The sequence below is a fragment of the Lepisma saccharinum genome, chromosome 25 (genome assembly GCF_977018435.1).
Source record: "Lepisma saccharinum chromosome 25, izLepSacc3.1, whole genome shotgun sequence".
Lineage (NCBI taxonomy): Eukaryota > Metazoa > Arthropoda > Insecta > Zygentoma > Lepismatidae > Lepisma > Lepisma saccharinum.
Window position 1 is genome coordinate 23,631,025 of NC_139253.1, and position 17,470 is coordinate 23,648,494.

A 17,470-nucleotide genomic window follows, 5' to 3' on the forward strand; every position below is an offset into this window, starting at 1 on the left:
TTCCGCCTCTTTTGTCCTCGTCAGATGGTATCCGAATTGAACATTGGGCTTCGCTCATGAAGAAATATAAAGGAAGTGTAGTATTTTTGGTTTAAGGCGGCGTTTCTAAAGCCACCTGCTGTCACTTATGCCGTATTGCGACATCTGCGGTATTTCGAAATCGTCCTGGACGGAATTTCATATAGTTATAATCTTTCTTCCTTTCTTTCTGAGTTGGATGAGGGTTCGAACCCGAGACCTCTGCTTTTGTAGCGACTTAAGCCGACCAATCAGTCACGGAGGTCCGTGCATACAATCGACAGCAAAGATAAGAGTAGGAAAATTGTCTATCATCATGTTCATTACTCTGTTTTTCGTAATGTTAGGTTCGAGAACGAAACAATGTCGCTAAGAAGGAGAAGACAACAATTGCTTCGACGTAATGAAAATTCTATTCTTTGAAAACACATGAGAGTAGAAATGGAATGAAGAAAAATAGTGATGAAGAATGTTTCTACCGCCTACCTCCGTGGCAGAGTGGTTATCACAATAGCTACGACGCCAGGGGTCCCGGGTTCGAATCCCGGCCTGAGCACGAGTGTTCTTTGTGTCTCTTTATCAATTTAATCATATCATCACTTAACCTCATCAGCGCGATTATCCAAAAGTGTCAGAAGAGCGGTGGTACACAACAGAAATCAAATCGGATCAACCTTTATATTTGGCGCCGATTGTACATAATCCTAAATCTTTCAGAATAATTTATGTTGTCTGAGTATTAGTGTTACTGATTCTTCATTAGAACAAACTTATTGCCAATGCACTATGTTAGGTACACCGTAAAGGCTAACGATGTTTAAAGAGTGAGTTATATCGTGGAAAGAATACGGACCTTGACTATTTCTTCACTGTTATTATTGTGCCAAATCAATTGGTTCATGATTTGAACTTTTGGGACTGACACTTAGCTATTCTGTGAATATCAACTGATAAGAATCATATGCAGCACTTAATGTATTTAGGGATATTACTTTTATTGGCGAAGTAATAAAGTGACATATAATCTTGGTTGGCAACACTAGTAGTTCAGAATTTTGTGGACAGAGGCAGTACAACCTTCATTTCTTTCCGATAAAGAAACATGTCACAACAATACGTTTGCCTTTTAGTAACTAGATAACGAGATTTATATAACAGGGTTCATATTGTTGCAGGTAACGTTACCTACAAATTCCAACAGCTGAGGGTGAAAGTTCCAAACTTGGTTTTGTGGTAGTGTAAGATCATGACAGAACCTTGAACAGCCTGTGGACCACTAATGTCCACACTTTAATTTCCGCTCTGAAATTTCCAGGCTAACATACATTTGGAGCCTTGAGTTCTTGAAACTTACTCTGTCATTGGCTTAGATGACGATGGATTGGGTTCTGAGAATGCATTGCTGATAGCGACCACTTTAAGTGCAAGAACCAATTTATGGCCACAATTTCCGTTGCGGTGGATCTGCTCCGTCGCACCCTCAAGCGAATATGAGAGCAGTGCAAGGCGACCCATTCCATATCAAGGCCTTCTAAAAAATCTAGAGTAGTGAAATATAGTGTATTAAATTGTTCCCTGCTTTTCAAGCTCCACACCGAGGCGGGTTTCCCTCTTCTCAGGAAAAGTTGACATTATTTAATCAATCTTTTTTCTTCTTCATAGGAATATGAATATGATATATACAGATGAATATGATATTCCTAACCGAGGTGGTTACCATGACGACCGGGATTGTTATTGTAACCATGGAGGATATGGATGTTTCATCAGGATGGTATATTTGTAGCTTCTCGTACGAGTGTTAGTGTTACTAAATATGAGTTCTGTCGTTCTGAGTTATATTAGAAGAGTTTATCTCTTCAAAGTTAATTCTATATAACGAGGAACTTCTCCTTGTCTTCTCTTCTAATCACTTCTATTCTCTTCTTTACTTTGTCTTCTTTACTCACTGTTGTCTTCTAGTATTTTCACTTATTTACTGTTGTGTTCTCCTGTAATCTCTTCTCTTCTTACTGTTGCCTTCTAATATCTTCTCTTCTATCTTTTAATGTTGTCTTCTCTTCTTTACTGTTGTATTCTCTTTCAATCTCTTAATGTTCTCTTATATTCTCTTCCGTTCTGTTAACTTTCCACCCTTCGTTTCTTTCATTTCTCTTGTCTACTTTACTGTTGTCTTCTCTTCTAATCTCTTCTCTGCTTTACTGTTGTTTTCTTTTCCTTAATGTTGCCTTGCCTTTATCCTCTTCTCTTCTATTGCATTTTCTCTTTGCGATAACTTTTCTCTTTCGTATCTCTTCTCTTACATGTGCATTTCTTCTTATTTATTGAAGTTGGGTTGTAGTGCTATTTTTTATTTTGTCCAACTTTCTCAGTGGCGTTTGTAAATTACATAATTTATGTCGCGTTTCACCTACTCCATCCTAGACCTGCAAATGTAATCGTTCCTCCAAATCAATTCCATCATGCTTCTGACCTCAGATGGCCTACCAGCCTCCATTTTGTGTTCACATTGAGAATGAGTGGAGCCAAGCCTCTATGGTACTGTTCTGACGAAATGTTAAGTCATTCTTGATGGGTTCGAAACGTAGATAAAGTATGGATACATCTTTCTTCCATCGATTTTAACAATTCATCCTCACTGTTGCAATTACATAAAACTGAAAAGAAACAATATTATACATTGGGAATAACTTAATTTTTATGTTGTTTTTTTTGGTAACTAGTTCATCGTAGAATCTCACTTACTGGCCAATATGGACGAAGGAAAACGAAAGCTTTCGAAAATATTGTTTTTACTGATTTTCGGCTGACGAATAACCTAATAAATGACTTTTCTCAACAACTGTTTCCTCCGCGGTAGATTGTTTCCCCAACAAACTTGCTTATTTCATGAAAAATCGATGCGTAGCTTTGCCCTTTTCTTCGCAGAATGGCTTTTTTTATGACTTAAAACGCAAGAACCAAGCCAGGCCTTCGGGTAACGCTACTTTCTCCCCCCCCCTCATATCTTTTTTATCCCTTCACTTTGAAATTTTCCCTTGGAAGCACGGAAAATTAAATTTCGCGAACATTCCATATCTAATATATCTCAGCGGGGCACGTTGTGTGAATATAACTCTCTCCATCCTTCTTCTTCTCTCTCATTCCCTCCCCCTCTCTCTCTCTCTCTCTCTCTTTTATCTGCACACGTGCGCGCGCTCACACACTTTCAACTCAATGCCCCGAGCGTCATCTGCCGATCGCATATTTCATTTTATTAGCTCCTTGTTCGTAAAAGATAACTCAAGGAAAGACAAATACCTGAGCTTGATATGAAAATTCCATAAGGTATTTTTTCTTGAATATGAGGAATTACGAATCAGAACAAAGAGAAACAGAGCTGGATAGTTTTCGGAACATCCTTACTCATATTTAACGCGCATATTCGAAACGAATTTTATGTACAGACCTTGCACTGAAAATCAGGTGCGCAGAACGCTATTCCTGTTACGGCGCATGCGCAGAAGTACACAGCGCACCTATTCTGCGCAACAAGATACTGAGTACGTTCATTATAGGCCCGCTAACTGGATTTAAGATTTTATTCATAGGTGTTTTCAAATAAAGTGAACTCTGAGGTAACTACATAATTGCCGTACGCTTTCCTCCCTTTATTTCAAACCTTAACAGATTGTTTTATATTGATATAATAGCGCGATGCAAACGAGAAACTCACAAACAACGTAAAACTTTACGTTTTAACGAAACTACATTCCAATAATCCATCTTGTTTGCATACACTATTGCATAGCAGTAGTAGTTTTATTCTTCTTCCTCTAGGAGGCAGCACTACAGATATCAATTCATGTAAGTAAATAAAATAATTATTTGCTGTTCTTTTATGTGTATTACATAAGCAAAAATATCTTCAATGACCTAATTGTTAAAGCTGCTGTTTATTTCACGTTTGAGAGGATTATAGATAACGAAGTAGATGAAAAATGTGTACAAAACTGTGAACCAAAGCAACGATTGTTATATACGAAAAAGATACTTGTTCATACTGAACCTCTTTAGCAGTACATCAATAACGTGACTACTTAATCGTTATTAATAGTTACTTTCAGTAGTCTAAAACGGGAGCTATTTGTAGGATCGATATTGTAGCTAGCTACAAAATTTAAAACTTCAGCTGTATCGGATCTACATTCTGAAAATTATAACAGGACTTCAACTATAAAATTATAGTGAGAAATTGGCCACAGTTACTTCTTGTCACTGTAATGAAGATTTGACTAAAGCATTTCTATTGTACACGACTGGCAATACCACCAGTAATACTTTCGTTATTAATAGCATGTGATAGTTCTTGTCCAATGTAGTTCTTGTCCCTGGGTGATTGGAATGTCCGCCACTGGGCAGAGCACAGAACACAATCAGCACAAATGATTATGTTGCATCTAGGGCCAGCCGCCAGATCCCTGTTAGCCTGCAATAATGCGCCTGTGGTTGTACTAAGTGGAAGATATGACACTTGAGTGCCTTCCTAGATGGTGTAGTGATAACGGTGTCGCATTGTAATCAATGCGCCACACGGTGTTTCGATCACACTGTAGGTCCAACTCCGATTAGCCTTTCTGTGCGTGAAGTTGACTTTAAAAAACTTCAAAACAAAAAGTCACAGCTTCCACCTTTATTCGAGACTGTTTCAAATTCTTAATTAACAGTTACTGATGAATATAGTGGCTCTCCTAGGACCTTTGTAGGGACGTTACATCACCTTCCCCTTGCTTTATTAATTCGCTGTTCTATATTTATAACACCGAACCAACAGGTTACCCTGCCAACAGCTCTCTCTATCAGCCTTTCTCGCTCGTAACGCATTATTTTGTTGATTGCGGTCACGAAGCCAATGACGTCAGTGTGGGGTTTCTCTGATTAATACCCAGCCACCCCGCGAGGAGGGTTACAATAAACACACAGCCGAGGGTATAGAGATTGATACAGCCCATTTATTACGCGTTGCATCCTGACCCCTGACGGGTCCCTGTAATGGCAAACATGCGTCCGTTGTTGATGCATTCGGGAACGCGGAATGTCCTCGCCACAAGGCTTTTGGTGGGGACCTCAATGTTGCTGCGTGACCCATGCTGGGAGATGCTCTCATTTAACCTGCAATCCTGGCAGACCTCAATTCGATGCTCGATGGAGCTTTCCCTGCTGGGAACGCCGAGAATTGTCGCATATACTATTGTGTTTCATAGACAATTGGAGTTGTGTTGGATACTGATGTGTCTATTGTGGGCCAACCCATGACATCAAAATTATCGCCATTTGCTTTTACCTGCATTTCTCAATTCAAACTTCGGCCCCTGTGTAATGTGTATGGAAAGTTACTTGAAATAACTGGTTTCGATTTAACCGACCTCCGTGGAGGAGTGGTTAACACAGCGAGCTACGACGCCAGGGATCCCGGGTTCGAATCCCGACATGTGCATGGGTGTTCTTTGTGAGTGTCGCTTCATCAATTTCATCATTCTCATCTTCGCGATTATCCAAAGGGGACAGAAAAGCGAAGTAAAATAAACCAAATCAATCAATAAATGGTTTCGAGTTACTCATTTATAACATTATATTAGTCTTATTTCTCTTTTGGTTATTTTACGTCGCTTTACTACATCATGCATTAATCGCAGCGATGAATGATGATGAGCCAATGGGGACAAATATGCAATGATATATCAATTCCATAACCTGGGTTCGAACCTGCAACCTTAAGCTGACCATTACGGCACGGAGTCCGGATAGCATTGTTATTTGACTCTTCCTCGCCTCTTACTGATTCCAGGAAAGAAATTATGCCACATTATATTATTTAATGACGTACTCGTGGAAATAATCACCACCGAAATATTAAAAACTGAAATTGAAAAAAGCCTTTGATTAGTTGTGTTATTGGTTTAGTAAATCTATATGGACTTAGATTAAAGTATTATTCACTATCACGTATCTTTTTTGTTTTATAATTCTGTAATTTCTGACCTGAAACCATTAATTTGTCTACAGAGAATTTTTTTAAAAAAATGCCGTGTCAGGACTGAATATTTTGCAGCTCCCTCCGGAGACTAAAAAGCCAGTTAACCATTCGCACAAGAGGGATATCTCTCTCTCTCTCTCTCTCTCTCTCTCTCTCTCTCCACACACACACACACACATACACTCAACACGCCCGACCCTGTGGCCGAGTGGTTAGCACATCGCGCTGCGACGCCAAGGGTCCCGGGTTCGAATCCCGGTCGGGCTTGGTTGTTTGTGAATGTCCATTCATCAATTTCATCATTTCATCACTCATCCCCATCTTCGCAAATTAGCCAAGAGGCACAAAACGCGAAGTAAAATAAACTAAATCAAATCAAATCAAAAACATACACTCACACACTTATTTACATTTGTGCATGTGTGTTAATTTCATGTAGCCTATATCTTTCAATATCAGGAAATTCTTATTGTAGACAGCTTTTTAATATGTTACGTTCGTTTCACTGTGAAGCTTCTATTACTTGTTTATTTAGTTTCTAGTAATATGCAATGCGCGTGTTTATAAAATTAATTATTAAATTATTATAAACTAGTAATATAAAAGAAAGACAGATGACGCGACCACGATAAAAAATTCTTAAGTTTACATATTTAGATATGTCCTGTTTTTAATAAGCTTAATTTTGAAGAGTATTGCCCAAAATTACCCAAACGTTACTTCATGTGCACGTCAGCAAGAATAACTAAATTTTAAATATAATTTATAGATTTTTTGTTCAATTAACCGACATACATTTCAGAGATACCGAATATTTCTTGGACTGCAAAGTATTTTTGGAGCATTAAAAGGAGCAAGATATTTTCTATATTTCTTCAAAAATTTTACAAGCAAAAAAGTAATTCCTAATCTAGAATTCTAGAATGAAACTGTTTTTTTTTTGTTACTACAATTTCACCGGAGATTCTATATCTGAGAGCAACGTCATTATTCATGCAAAGATTCTCACTTCTCGCCAATAAATATCCCCATTGCTTGATCCTCCGATAACCTTGTTACCCTGGGGGCGCGCAAACCTTAGAGATTGATCACCCCCTCCCTCTCTGCGCTCTCCCTCCCCATCGCAAATCCTCCTAAAGGAAGCAATCGCTTCGCTCGTCGGTGGTTCATTTTCTGGGCGGGCGCCTCGATTTGTTCAACCGATAGCAAAAGCCGCGCTTCTATTTTGAAAGGGAAGGAAATTGAATCTTGATGGCGCATCTCACCTGGAGATATCGCTCACGAGTCTATCTTGAGCAGGGAACCTCTTCACAGTATAACCAAATTGCTGTTATTCATTAGATTAGGATCCGTTAGAATTTAAGGGGTTGTTGGGATGAGCCTTCTTAAACATTTTCCCTTATCACTTTCTTGTCTGTCAATTTTGATTCATTGAAACTAAAAATTAGGCTGTTCTAGTTCTTATTAAGTGACTAAATGTATATTAGGTCAGTTCTAGTGACGATTTGTAACATGGGGAAGAGCTAAATTTTGCAGCTGTGTTTCCAACCATGTGTCTTCTCTGGATGCTAAGGCGCAAGGATTTTCGTGAAATCTTCACTACGTTTAATTTGGAACGTGGTAGTCGAGCTTGAAAGAAATCATTGTCGAGGGAATGGGTCTTCTTGAGCTTGGAATGGATATCGTTAATATGCAAACTATATTTATGTTGATTATTGGTAGTTACACGCACAAAGTTCCCGTGCTTGATCATATAAACAACGATCTTAAGTTTTTAGTTACGTCACAAGTACCAGCACGATCTCGTTGGCGTGTTGAGTTCTGGTCTTTGGGGACCAATCAGTCTCGGGTCTAATGAATATCTGATAGCTACACTGGAGGATAAAGGTGATCAGTGTCTGGCTCTAACAACATTTCTATCTGAGGGCGACATTGCTAATACATGAAGGCTTATTACCACATACCTATAAGCCTCAGTGGCAAATACACAGGGGAGAGCTCTTTACTTTCAAACGCATCACTGCGTTAAAGTCGTAACTATTCAAAGGCCTTTGCAAAATCATAATCCTAAAATGTTATAATTAACCTCGCTGGAGATGTTGACTTTACTTGACGGGAAGGTGAAGCGATATGAAGCAGATTACCATGTCTTCTTTGTATAATGATCCATCGCACAATTTACTTCATCCTTCACCGCACCGTGTTCGTGCTGACTGCATTGTACCAGACTACTAAAACGAATAAAAATATAAGACTATGCAAGAAAGGGATAGAAAAGTTGTGGCTTAAAAAAGCAGAGCATCGCAACCTCTTTGTTTAGAGCACATTGCACATGCTAAATATTTACTGAGCAGCTTGAAAGCAGGAGATATGGAGACTTGGTAAGGCACAAGGAACAAATATTTGTCTTTGAGGTGTTGCTGCAGTGGAATGTACACACTGCCACGAGTCTCTTCTACCCCCCCCCCCCTCTGTGTGAGTGTGTGTGTCTGTAACCCGTAATAAGCCCTTAAGACATATTGTTGCAACTTTATACAGCCATTGTTTGTTGTTACGGTAATCTTAACACAAAGACTGACAACGGAATGAACAAGTAGTGTAAATGTTGTTTTGGACATGCTTACCTTTGAAAATGTATGCGTGTGCGCGTGTGTACGTATATATTTTGAATAAAGTGTAGAAATAGGAACTTTCAAAATTTATTATTCCATATTTGAGATAAGAATTTTTTAAACTTTTACGATCTAAGTAATAGAAGTAAATTCAAAAACTGCGTCATTACATAAAAAATACAGAAATAAGGTGTACTGTTTAAAATGTATTTATTGAAAACTCCAGACACTTTTTATTAAACAAATACATTTTTGTATAACTTACAGTTACAGGATCTCTATTCCTTTGATGGAAATTTTTACATGGCACACCACAATATTATAGCAACTTTAAAATTAAACTCTAATGAAGAAAATTATAAATGAAAAGTTTAAAAAAGACTACGGTAGTCAGATATTATCAGAGGGGAGAACACTTTCTATCCCCCGGTTGGGAACTAGTTTAGAAATGTATGCGTAGGTGTGTTTAGTGTATAAAGTACAAAATCAAATCCCTCTTCAATACGAGCAGCTAGGGACAGCCAGTGTGCGAATTAAGCTTTTTGCTTTGGGGGTGATGCCCACTCGAAGGCGTATTTGTGATTTCATTGCGGAGGGAGGGCAGTTTTTTTGGTATGAAAATTTGTATGTTACTAGTTGGTGAACTAAACGATTGCCTTGCAGTTGTCGAACTGTGGTTCTAACATAGGACATTAAATGTTATGATAACATTTAACTTAGAAAAACTTAGTTAATTTACATTCTAAGAAAACCCGAACTCAAGCCGGCCGCCGTGCCATAGTGGTTAACACCTCGCGCTACGACGCCAGGGGTCCTGGGTTCGAATCCTGGCCTGGGCATGGAGTGTCCATTCATCAATTTCATCATATCATCTTCGCAAATTAGCCAAAAGTTGCATAAGAAGTGAAGTAAAATAAAGCAATTCAATAATTCAATCAAAACCCGAACTCTCACACAAAAACAGCTATTCAACTAGTAATACTGGAAGAACTAGACCAATATCTTTTGCCCATTCATCTCTAAGACGTATGAGGTGAGAAATGTGATCAACCACCATATAATAAATAAAGCTGACGAAATCAACCCTACTTGACATTGCTTCAGGTTTTCATAGTTTATTAACAATGGGTAGAGCAACTGCGGTAGTCTGGGAGCTTTTTCTAAAACCTCTGCACCCGACGACAATACGACAAAGTAAAAATGGGCTATTTAGAAATAGAACTTCAGACGAGAAGTAGATACAATTGTTTTAAAGGTTAAGTAACTATTTCCGAATGATTTTTACGTGGCGTTTGTTCCTCAGTTAAAAAATTATATACTGTATGCTTTCAATTCAGTAAAACATTCCTGGTAGGGATTAAAAACGAATTCTTCTGCCGGCGATAACCATTTTTGTGGGGGGATGCCCGCCCCCTTTTAATTCGCACACTGGGGACAGCATTAGCACCTTGGGAAATACATGCTAGCAACACCAAATCTGACTTGCCTAACCTACCCACGTATGCATATAATAGCTTAAATAAACAAAATATAACTTGCCAAACATATTTACATGCTTATTTATGCTATTATATGCCTACATTAATAGGTTAGGCAGGCCAGGTTTGGTGTTGTTAGCATGTATTTCCTAAGGTGCTAATGCTGTCCCTAGCCGCTCGTGCCTTCATTGGCTCAAATTCAAAGGAAACGCATAGATGTCACTTGTTGTTCAGATCTAATATATTCAAGAAGAATTTAACCATTTTGCTGTTCTTTATTAAGCATATGAGTCAAGAAGAAATGTAAAATAAGTGCAAAAACATAAAATGACTTTATGGAGCATAATTCCTTCCTTTCTTTAGTAGTCTGTGCTATATTTTGTAATCTCTAAGTCAAGTTTCCGACTCTTGAAATTTCAGTAAATGCAGGCCAATTCATGTTATTTTCCAAACACTTCCATAGGCTCCCTTTTCTTTTTCCCTTTCCGATTTCATTTTCTTACCAGAATTGTGACTCAGTTTACCTTTAAAGCCTTCCCAGACAGGGATTTTTTTCGCAGTCTGGCCTCTTGGCAAGAATTCCCCCTTTTCTGCTATCTTGAGCCGAACGCTTTGAACCCGCCTGCCAGTTTCGCGGATCCAAGGTTAGTTTTTCTGTTTCATGTGATTATGCGTCTGCTGTACGGTTGTTTAGAAGAGAACTCCAAACGCGACTTGTTCTTCGAGTAAAAATTCTATGACTCACGGATTCCGAAAGGTGTAGCTTTGAAACCGCAGCGTCTCGGGAACCCCTTTGTTCTTCTCTGCGTGCCGTCATATAGCGTAACGGGAGGAACGCAAAACACCCATGTGTGTTGGCCCGTGCCCATCTTTCGGGCGTTAGTCAGCGACTTTAACTGCCGTCGGAGGCGACGTTTAAGTACCGAAGTTTGATTGACCGCGCGATTTCGCGTGTGTGCGCGATGTGATGCACAAAAGCGCGAGGACCTCATTCATGAGCGAATACAAGTTCTTGGGATGGCCCCGTTGGTTGAGTAAAGAACAGCCATTACGGAGTCATAAAACGTGCGTTGCTTGTTGATTTTGCGCAGCTACAAGAGACTATGTTTCGCTTCTGGCGGGTTCCTTGCTGGGATAAGTGTGGAAAGCATTGCAAGAGGCCAGCATTGGTTTTTCCTCTCTTAAAGTACCCTTAAAGCTACTGCAGGATTTATTTTTCTTGTTTTACGTCTCTTTTCTGCCTCCTTAAGAAGCTAATCGCAACGATAAAGATGAAATGAAATTGATGAAGATACACTTACAAGGCAACGCTCGTTTCCAACAACCCAAACCCACAACCTTCTGGTGACTCAAGAAGCTCGTCCACCTAAGCGTGGCTAATTCTTCTCCCTGCAACCTTCATTGCAATACACAAAATAAAATCTGAATTTTAACACTGAACATCAAGCACGCCATGTCAAATATCAGCAGCTTTAACTTGTTCTAGTTCTAAGTACCTGAAACGAAAAGTTTACAAAAGCACAATTGATTTAGTTTATCTTACTTTTATTGTACTTTTCTGCCACTTTTGGCTAATCGCGAAGATGAGAATGAATGCTGATAAGCAGTGGTGGCGATTGGGTTCCAAAATCGGGGGGCAAAGACAGTATATTTCCTTTTGTAGATAAGGTTTAGAATAGTGCGGGGGGCAAAAGTGGCGAAAAGGAGGGCAACTGCCCCCCTCGCTCCTCCTAATCGCCGCCACTGCTGATAAGATGAGATGGAGGAAATGGCATAAATATATAAGGACGACACAACGCGAGCCCTCACAGGTGAGTATACTGGCTGTGACTCCAGACACCAGAGACTTCCAATCTGCAAATGCAGTCCAGAGTGTAGTACGTGGAAGGGATGTTGACATTTAGGTGTCTTCGGAAAGAAGCCCCCCTTTACACCCCACAAAAGTACGAAATTAACAGTTAAATGCAGTGGTTTTTCGAATATTGTCCAACAGTGGGGTGTGAATTCATATTTAGTAACTGTAGATCCAAAGTGACCATAAATTGGGCATTTGTGGAAACATTTATGGGCTGTTGTGGACATTTTGGGAGGTTGTTGAGGATTGGTGAATAAATCGCTGATTATATTTCTCTTGGATACTCCCATGGTGTGTTATCATTGCCTTGTAAATTACAGAACCTGTAAATCCGTTCATCGCAGGGGGACATTTCATTAAATCGAATCCCACTTTGAACTACAGGTACAGTCACACTACACAAAAGTAGACCCCAAACATCCTTCTTTACATTTATCCCATATATAAAATTGATTACCTAAACTTTTTTAATGAAACAGTTTACAACGTAATGTGAATTAGGCTTCTCAGTCTACTGTTCTAACTAGCCATGTTAGGTTAGACATGGCTGGACTACATTCAAGATTAAATAGTTCATTTAAGGCCGGCATAGCTAAAAAAATAAAGTGAGATGAAGTAGGCTACGTTTGGTAATAAATTTATCCAAGCCAAAATGTAGGATTTTCACCTGTTTAGGTTAGAGTAAGTTCGGAAAGAATAATGCTTGTATTGAAAAGGGTGCCAGGGAATTCCATTCCCCATTTTCTGGATATGCTTCGTAACGTTTTGCATTTCAAAATTCATTCCCAACTGGAAAATGGAAGTACTCTCCCCTCTGAGAAAGTATTATCACATTTATTTCTTATTATACATTTTAGTTTTTGATTTTGAGTTTTTAAGTCCATTTCATGTACATACAGGCTAATCGGGACTGGACCTACAGTTTAAAGTAGGATTCGAACCACTGTGTACCCCCACCGTGTTGTTATACGTAAACGATGTTCAGTATTATAACAATGTTACGTGAGAAAGTGATAATTGTACTAATTACATGTCAAATCCTAATACAAAGTTAATAGACATTTCAGAACAATGACTTTGTACAAAATGGCCTGTCATTGCTTAAAAATATACCTTAAATAGTGCACCTTGTTCCTATTGTCAGTGCAATGGTACAACTTGAATTGTTAAAAATATCGAACTGTGGAGAAATATATTATGTTCACATACATTTTGTTCAAGTTGAACATTGGATAAGAATATTTATATTGGCGCTTTGTTTTCTTGTGAAGAAAGTACGGAAAACCTAAGAAACTTTTGAGTTCGCATTTATCCATCGCTACCTTACCATTCCTCGCCCCTGTTAGCGGATGACCGTAACAGGGGACGACTAATTTAAGCAACGTCCCCGTAAATCAACGAGAAGAGGTGGACAGGGGTTAGTGCTGTACAAGATGTTTTGGCACCTGAAGAAAGATCGGGGCCATTAGTTAAAGGGGGGAAGGGGGCCCTGTAGCTGGCCTAATGAGAATGAGGTGATGGCGTGGTGGTCAACAAACGGTGGCGCCACGAGGTGAGCGATGGCGGAGTTAGAGGTTCCTCATAAAAAAAGAAAGAAAGAAGATCGGGAAAAAGAGAGGAGGCTGTAAATCTTTGTCGCAGAAAAGAGCTTGGACAGATATTTCCGTTGTCCAAGAGCGAAAAAGAAGTTTGGAAGAGGCAAAGAAGAGGAATAGACACGGTCTATTGACAAGGCAGATTGGCGCGTCACCTATCTGAGTCAACACCTGATTATGTAGCCCTCCGGAAGGAACGCACGTCACTTGCCAAAACCCATCCCGGTCCAAGTTTCTTTGAATTCCCAACTCGGCCCCTCTAACAATATTTTGTCGGTTCTCAATCAATCACCCATTGTCATTTTGGACACTTGGAACAGCGGAAGGCTCTCAGCCGATATGAATCGTGCTGTGTTTCCCCTCAATAAACTTGAGATACAGCCTCACTCCTGAACGGCAGGAGAGCCTCTTTCGTATCTCTGCGGATGAGATAGAGAGGAGGTCGTTGAGAAAATAGAACGTCGATGCATATTTCCGAATTGGAAGTTGCTCCCCCTTTTTTTCTAGAAAATTGTCAATTTTATTGTTTCTGAAGGGAGAAATGAAATTGTTATTATCATATCGTACCAAAAATATTTCGATTAAAGCTGGGTTCACGCACGTACTAATATCGAAATATTAGACAAGGTACTGTCACTGACACGTCGTAACATTACATTCACCAAGATGACTTGTCTACTTGACGGATAATATAACAGGAACACGAACTACGTTCCAAGACGAGTACTTTTTTTTTAAAAAAATACTACTATAATATTGATAAAAAGTAATAAACTGTAAGGGAATTTGTGGCAGTTATGTATACCTATTTTCATATACTATAAGAAGGAAACTCATAAAACTATAATCGTACACATTATACAGATAGCAGATGATTGGACATATCAGATCAGTCCATTGTAATACAATTAGGGTTAAATCGACACAGACAGCAGTCTCAGGAGTTCCACACCACATCTTGTTCAACGTTTACCTGTGTGGTGTTCTGCTCATCTTCATTGTTGTTATCCACTAAAGAGGCCAAAGGTGGCTAACTTGCAAGTGCAGCACGTTACGAGGATGAGAATGGTGGGTTCGAATCCTGATAGTCAATATTTTTCATATTCACGATTAAACAAGGGAAGTAGGAATAGGCAATACTGCCCCTACAAATTGTAACATGCACATGCGGGGACAAATTGCGGAGGTGATGTGATCATCACTATGCTCCGGCCATCTTTAGCCCCCTAGCCCTGCTAGGAATGCTTTCTCTGAAATCATCTACCACTAGAATCGAACCCGGGTCTCCAGAAGCTCTACCGACGAAACAACCGCTGTAACGGACGCAGATAGCGATGTAAAATAACCTGAAAGAGAAAAAGTAGAAATTCCAATCGTGGCTTACCTGCTCCGGGGAAGAATATGTTGAGGAAGAGGCAAAACCAAGCCAGAGGAATCGGGAGAACGGGAATGGCAGCGCGTATCAAGGAATTATGCTCCACCAGCGTCGCATCGAGTTTCGGCAGATCCTGCAAGAGAGAAGGAAAGGTATTTTTTTTTTTTTTTTTAAAGTCTTCGGGTGAGTGATATACTGGTTCTGCCACGCTGAATTTTTTAGGAGCGGGAAAATCTCCCCGTGGCTTTCTAAAATTCATTCAACGTATGGCACGAGGTATGAATCCAACCCCTCCTCTTCCTACCTGCTCCCGCACGGACGTCACGTTCAGAGCAAAGCATCCTGGGATGTTCTTTGGTCCATGTTGGCGCACGGAGATTTCTACCAGAATCTCAAAGATAAGCCTGATCACCCGAACGAGGAATTCCTACAAATTTCTTTAACATAAATCTGGAATCTCGATTTAGAGGCCAATCGTTCTCTTGTTTGGAGAACATGTGGTCGTAAAGCATATACGTTGAAAGTTTTATGAATTACATGCGATAGAATCAGTTTTATTAAACAGGGTGTCTGTCTACCAGTCAAGAAAGTCATGAAAAAGTCAAGGAGTTATGCTTGTGGTCAAGAATTTTTGCTACTTTGTTTTTACAGGATAGTGAATTTACATTGTTATATACCTGTACTGAGATTTGGTAAAACTGAATATTTGGAAATCTACAATTGTATTGACTTGTGGTTAAGATTTGCTCACTTGTTAAAGTATAGCTTCACTTTGCATCTTAACCGACCTTGTGGTAGGAGTTTATCATTCAATAAAAATACATATTTTCTTGATTTCCAACTACACCTAAGAAGGAGGCAATTAAATAAATGTTAATAAAAATGGAGGAAAAGGTCAAAAAAAGGAAAGGAAGGTCAAGAAAAAGTAATGAAAAAGTCAAGAATTTTGGATTTGTAATTGTGGTAGACACCCTGTTATTGCCACTTAAATTGCATCAGTTCAGGTTTTCGTAAACTTCTGACCAATGCACTCCTTAAAATGTTACCCAATATAATTTTTTTGGAATCTTACCTGTGAGCAAGGAATGTTACCCGTGAGGGATGCATCCCTTGTAATGTTACTTGTGGGCAATGTACTGTCAGCGGCAATAAAAGTGGGACACCTTGTCACGTGCCAGTTTCACACGACACAGTGAAGGTTGCAAGGAGGAATGGTTTCTCGGAATCGACGATAGATGGCAGCACGCCATATAAAGAAGAGCAGAGCTCATTGTACAAACTAGGAGCGGAGAAGAGCGATTATATATATTATAGTAAATAAAAAATATATAAAGGAAGAGTATAAAAATTATAGAAGGAGTGAATAAAATGTTATATATAGTAATTTGAAAGAATTAAGAATATAGCAGCATATGAAACGTTTAGGAAAGTTATTAATCGAGCAAATGAATTCAGAAATGTATCTCAATCTCTTTTAATTTCTCTGACGAAGAGAACATCGTCAGTGTTTTGGTTGTTTGTCCCCGGTGGCGCTGTGTCAAATTAGACGCCCCGAAGCACTTTTCGGTTGCGCTCTTTATTAGTCGCACTGGGCCATTGGCAGCGCTAGTTATTAGCGATCCTGGTTATTCCCCTTTGGTCGTCAAATAGGAGGTGGCGCTATTGTCAGTTTAGTCGACCCTACTCTTTCTACAAGTATAGCTTGTATTGTTTGACAAAGAAGCGGGGGGAAAACGAGCACATAAATAAGATAACGCTTTAAAGGAAGATAATAAATTAAACGAAAGAAAAAGAAGAAGAAGCCTTTTCGATTATCAAAGAAGAAGAAGCCTTTTGATAATAAAAGAAGAAGGAGCCCTTTCCATATTAAAAGAAGAAGAAGCCGTTTCCATAATAAAAGAAGAAGACGTTTTTTCCATATTAAAAGATGAAGAAGCCTTTTAGAAGAAGAAGAAGCCTTTTAAATGAAGAAAAAGCAGTTTCCATAATAAAAGAAGAAGAAGTTTTTCCATATTAAAAGAAAGAAGAAGCCGTTTCCATAATAAAAAAAGAAGAAGCTTTTTCCATATTAAAAGAAGAAGATGCCTTTTAGAAGAAGAAGAAGCCTTTTAAAAGAAGAAGAAGCCGTTTTCATAGTAAAAGAAGAAGAAGAAGTTTTTCCATATTAAAAGAAGAAGAAGCCTTTTTGATAATAAAAGAAGAAGAAGCTTTTTCGATTATACATATATATATATATTTTCTCTGTATTTTGTCAAGTTCTCAGAATATAGATCCGCATTTTACTATATCCTCTTGGCTATAAAACGCTTTCTTATTTGGAATTCTCAAACAAAGAACCTATCCCCCTGAGATTAAGATATCTGTAGCCGTGGTATAAATTTATTTTAAGAAGTGCACTAGAGGGACGTTGCAACCTAGATCCTGAAATACTCGCTTTTCTGCAAGGCGTTGTGTGTGTTGCCTAACTCTACGGCGGTGGCAAAAGTTATCATTGAAAATTTGCTATTAAAATCCACTTTTT

General features: G+C 39.0%; 1 protein-coding gene across 1 annotated transcript in view; it reads right to left on the reverse strand.

Moving 5' to 3' along the window:
- Positions 1-17,470, reverse strand: part of stum (mechanosensory transduction mediator stumble) — a 393,699-nt gene that overhangs the window by 117,782 nt on the left and 258,447 nt on the right. The window contains exon 3 of the mRNA XM_083112065.1: positions 14,959-15,082. Coding sequence (XP_082968191.1) covers positions 14,959-15,082 — 124 coding nt within the window. The remainder of the gene's footprint in view (positions 1-14,958; positions 15,083-17,470) is intronic.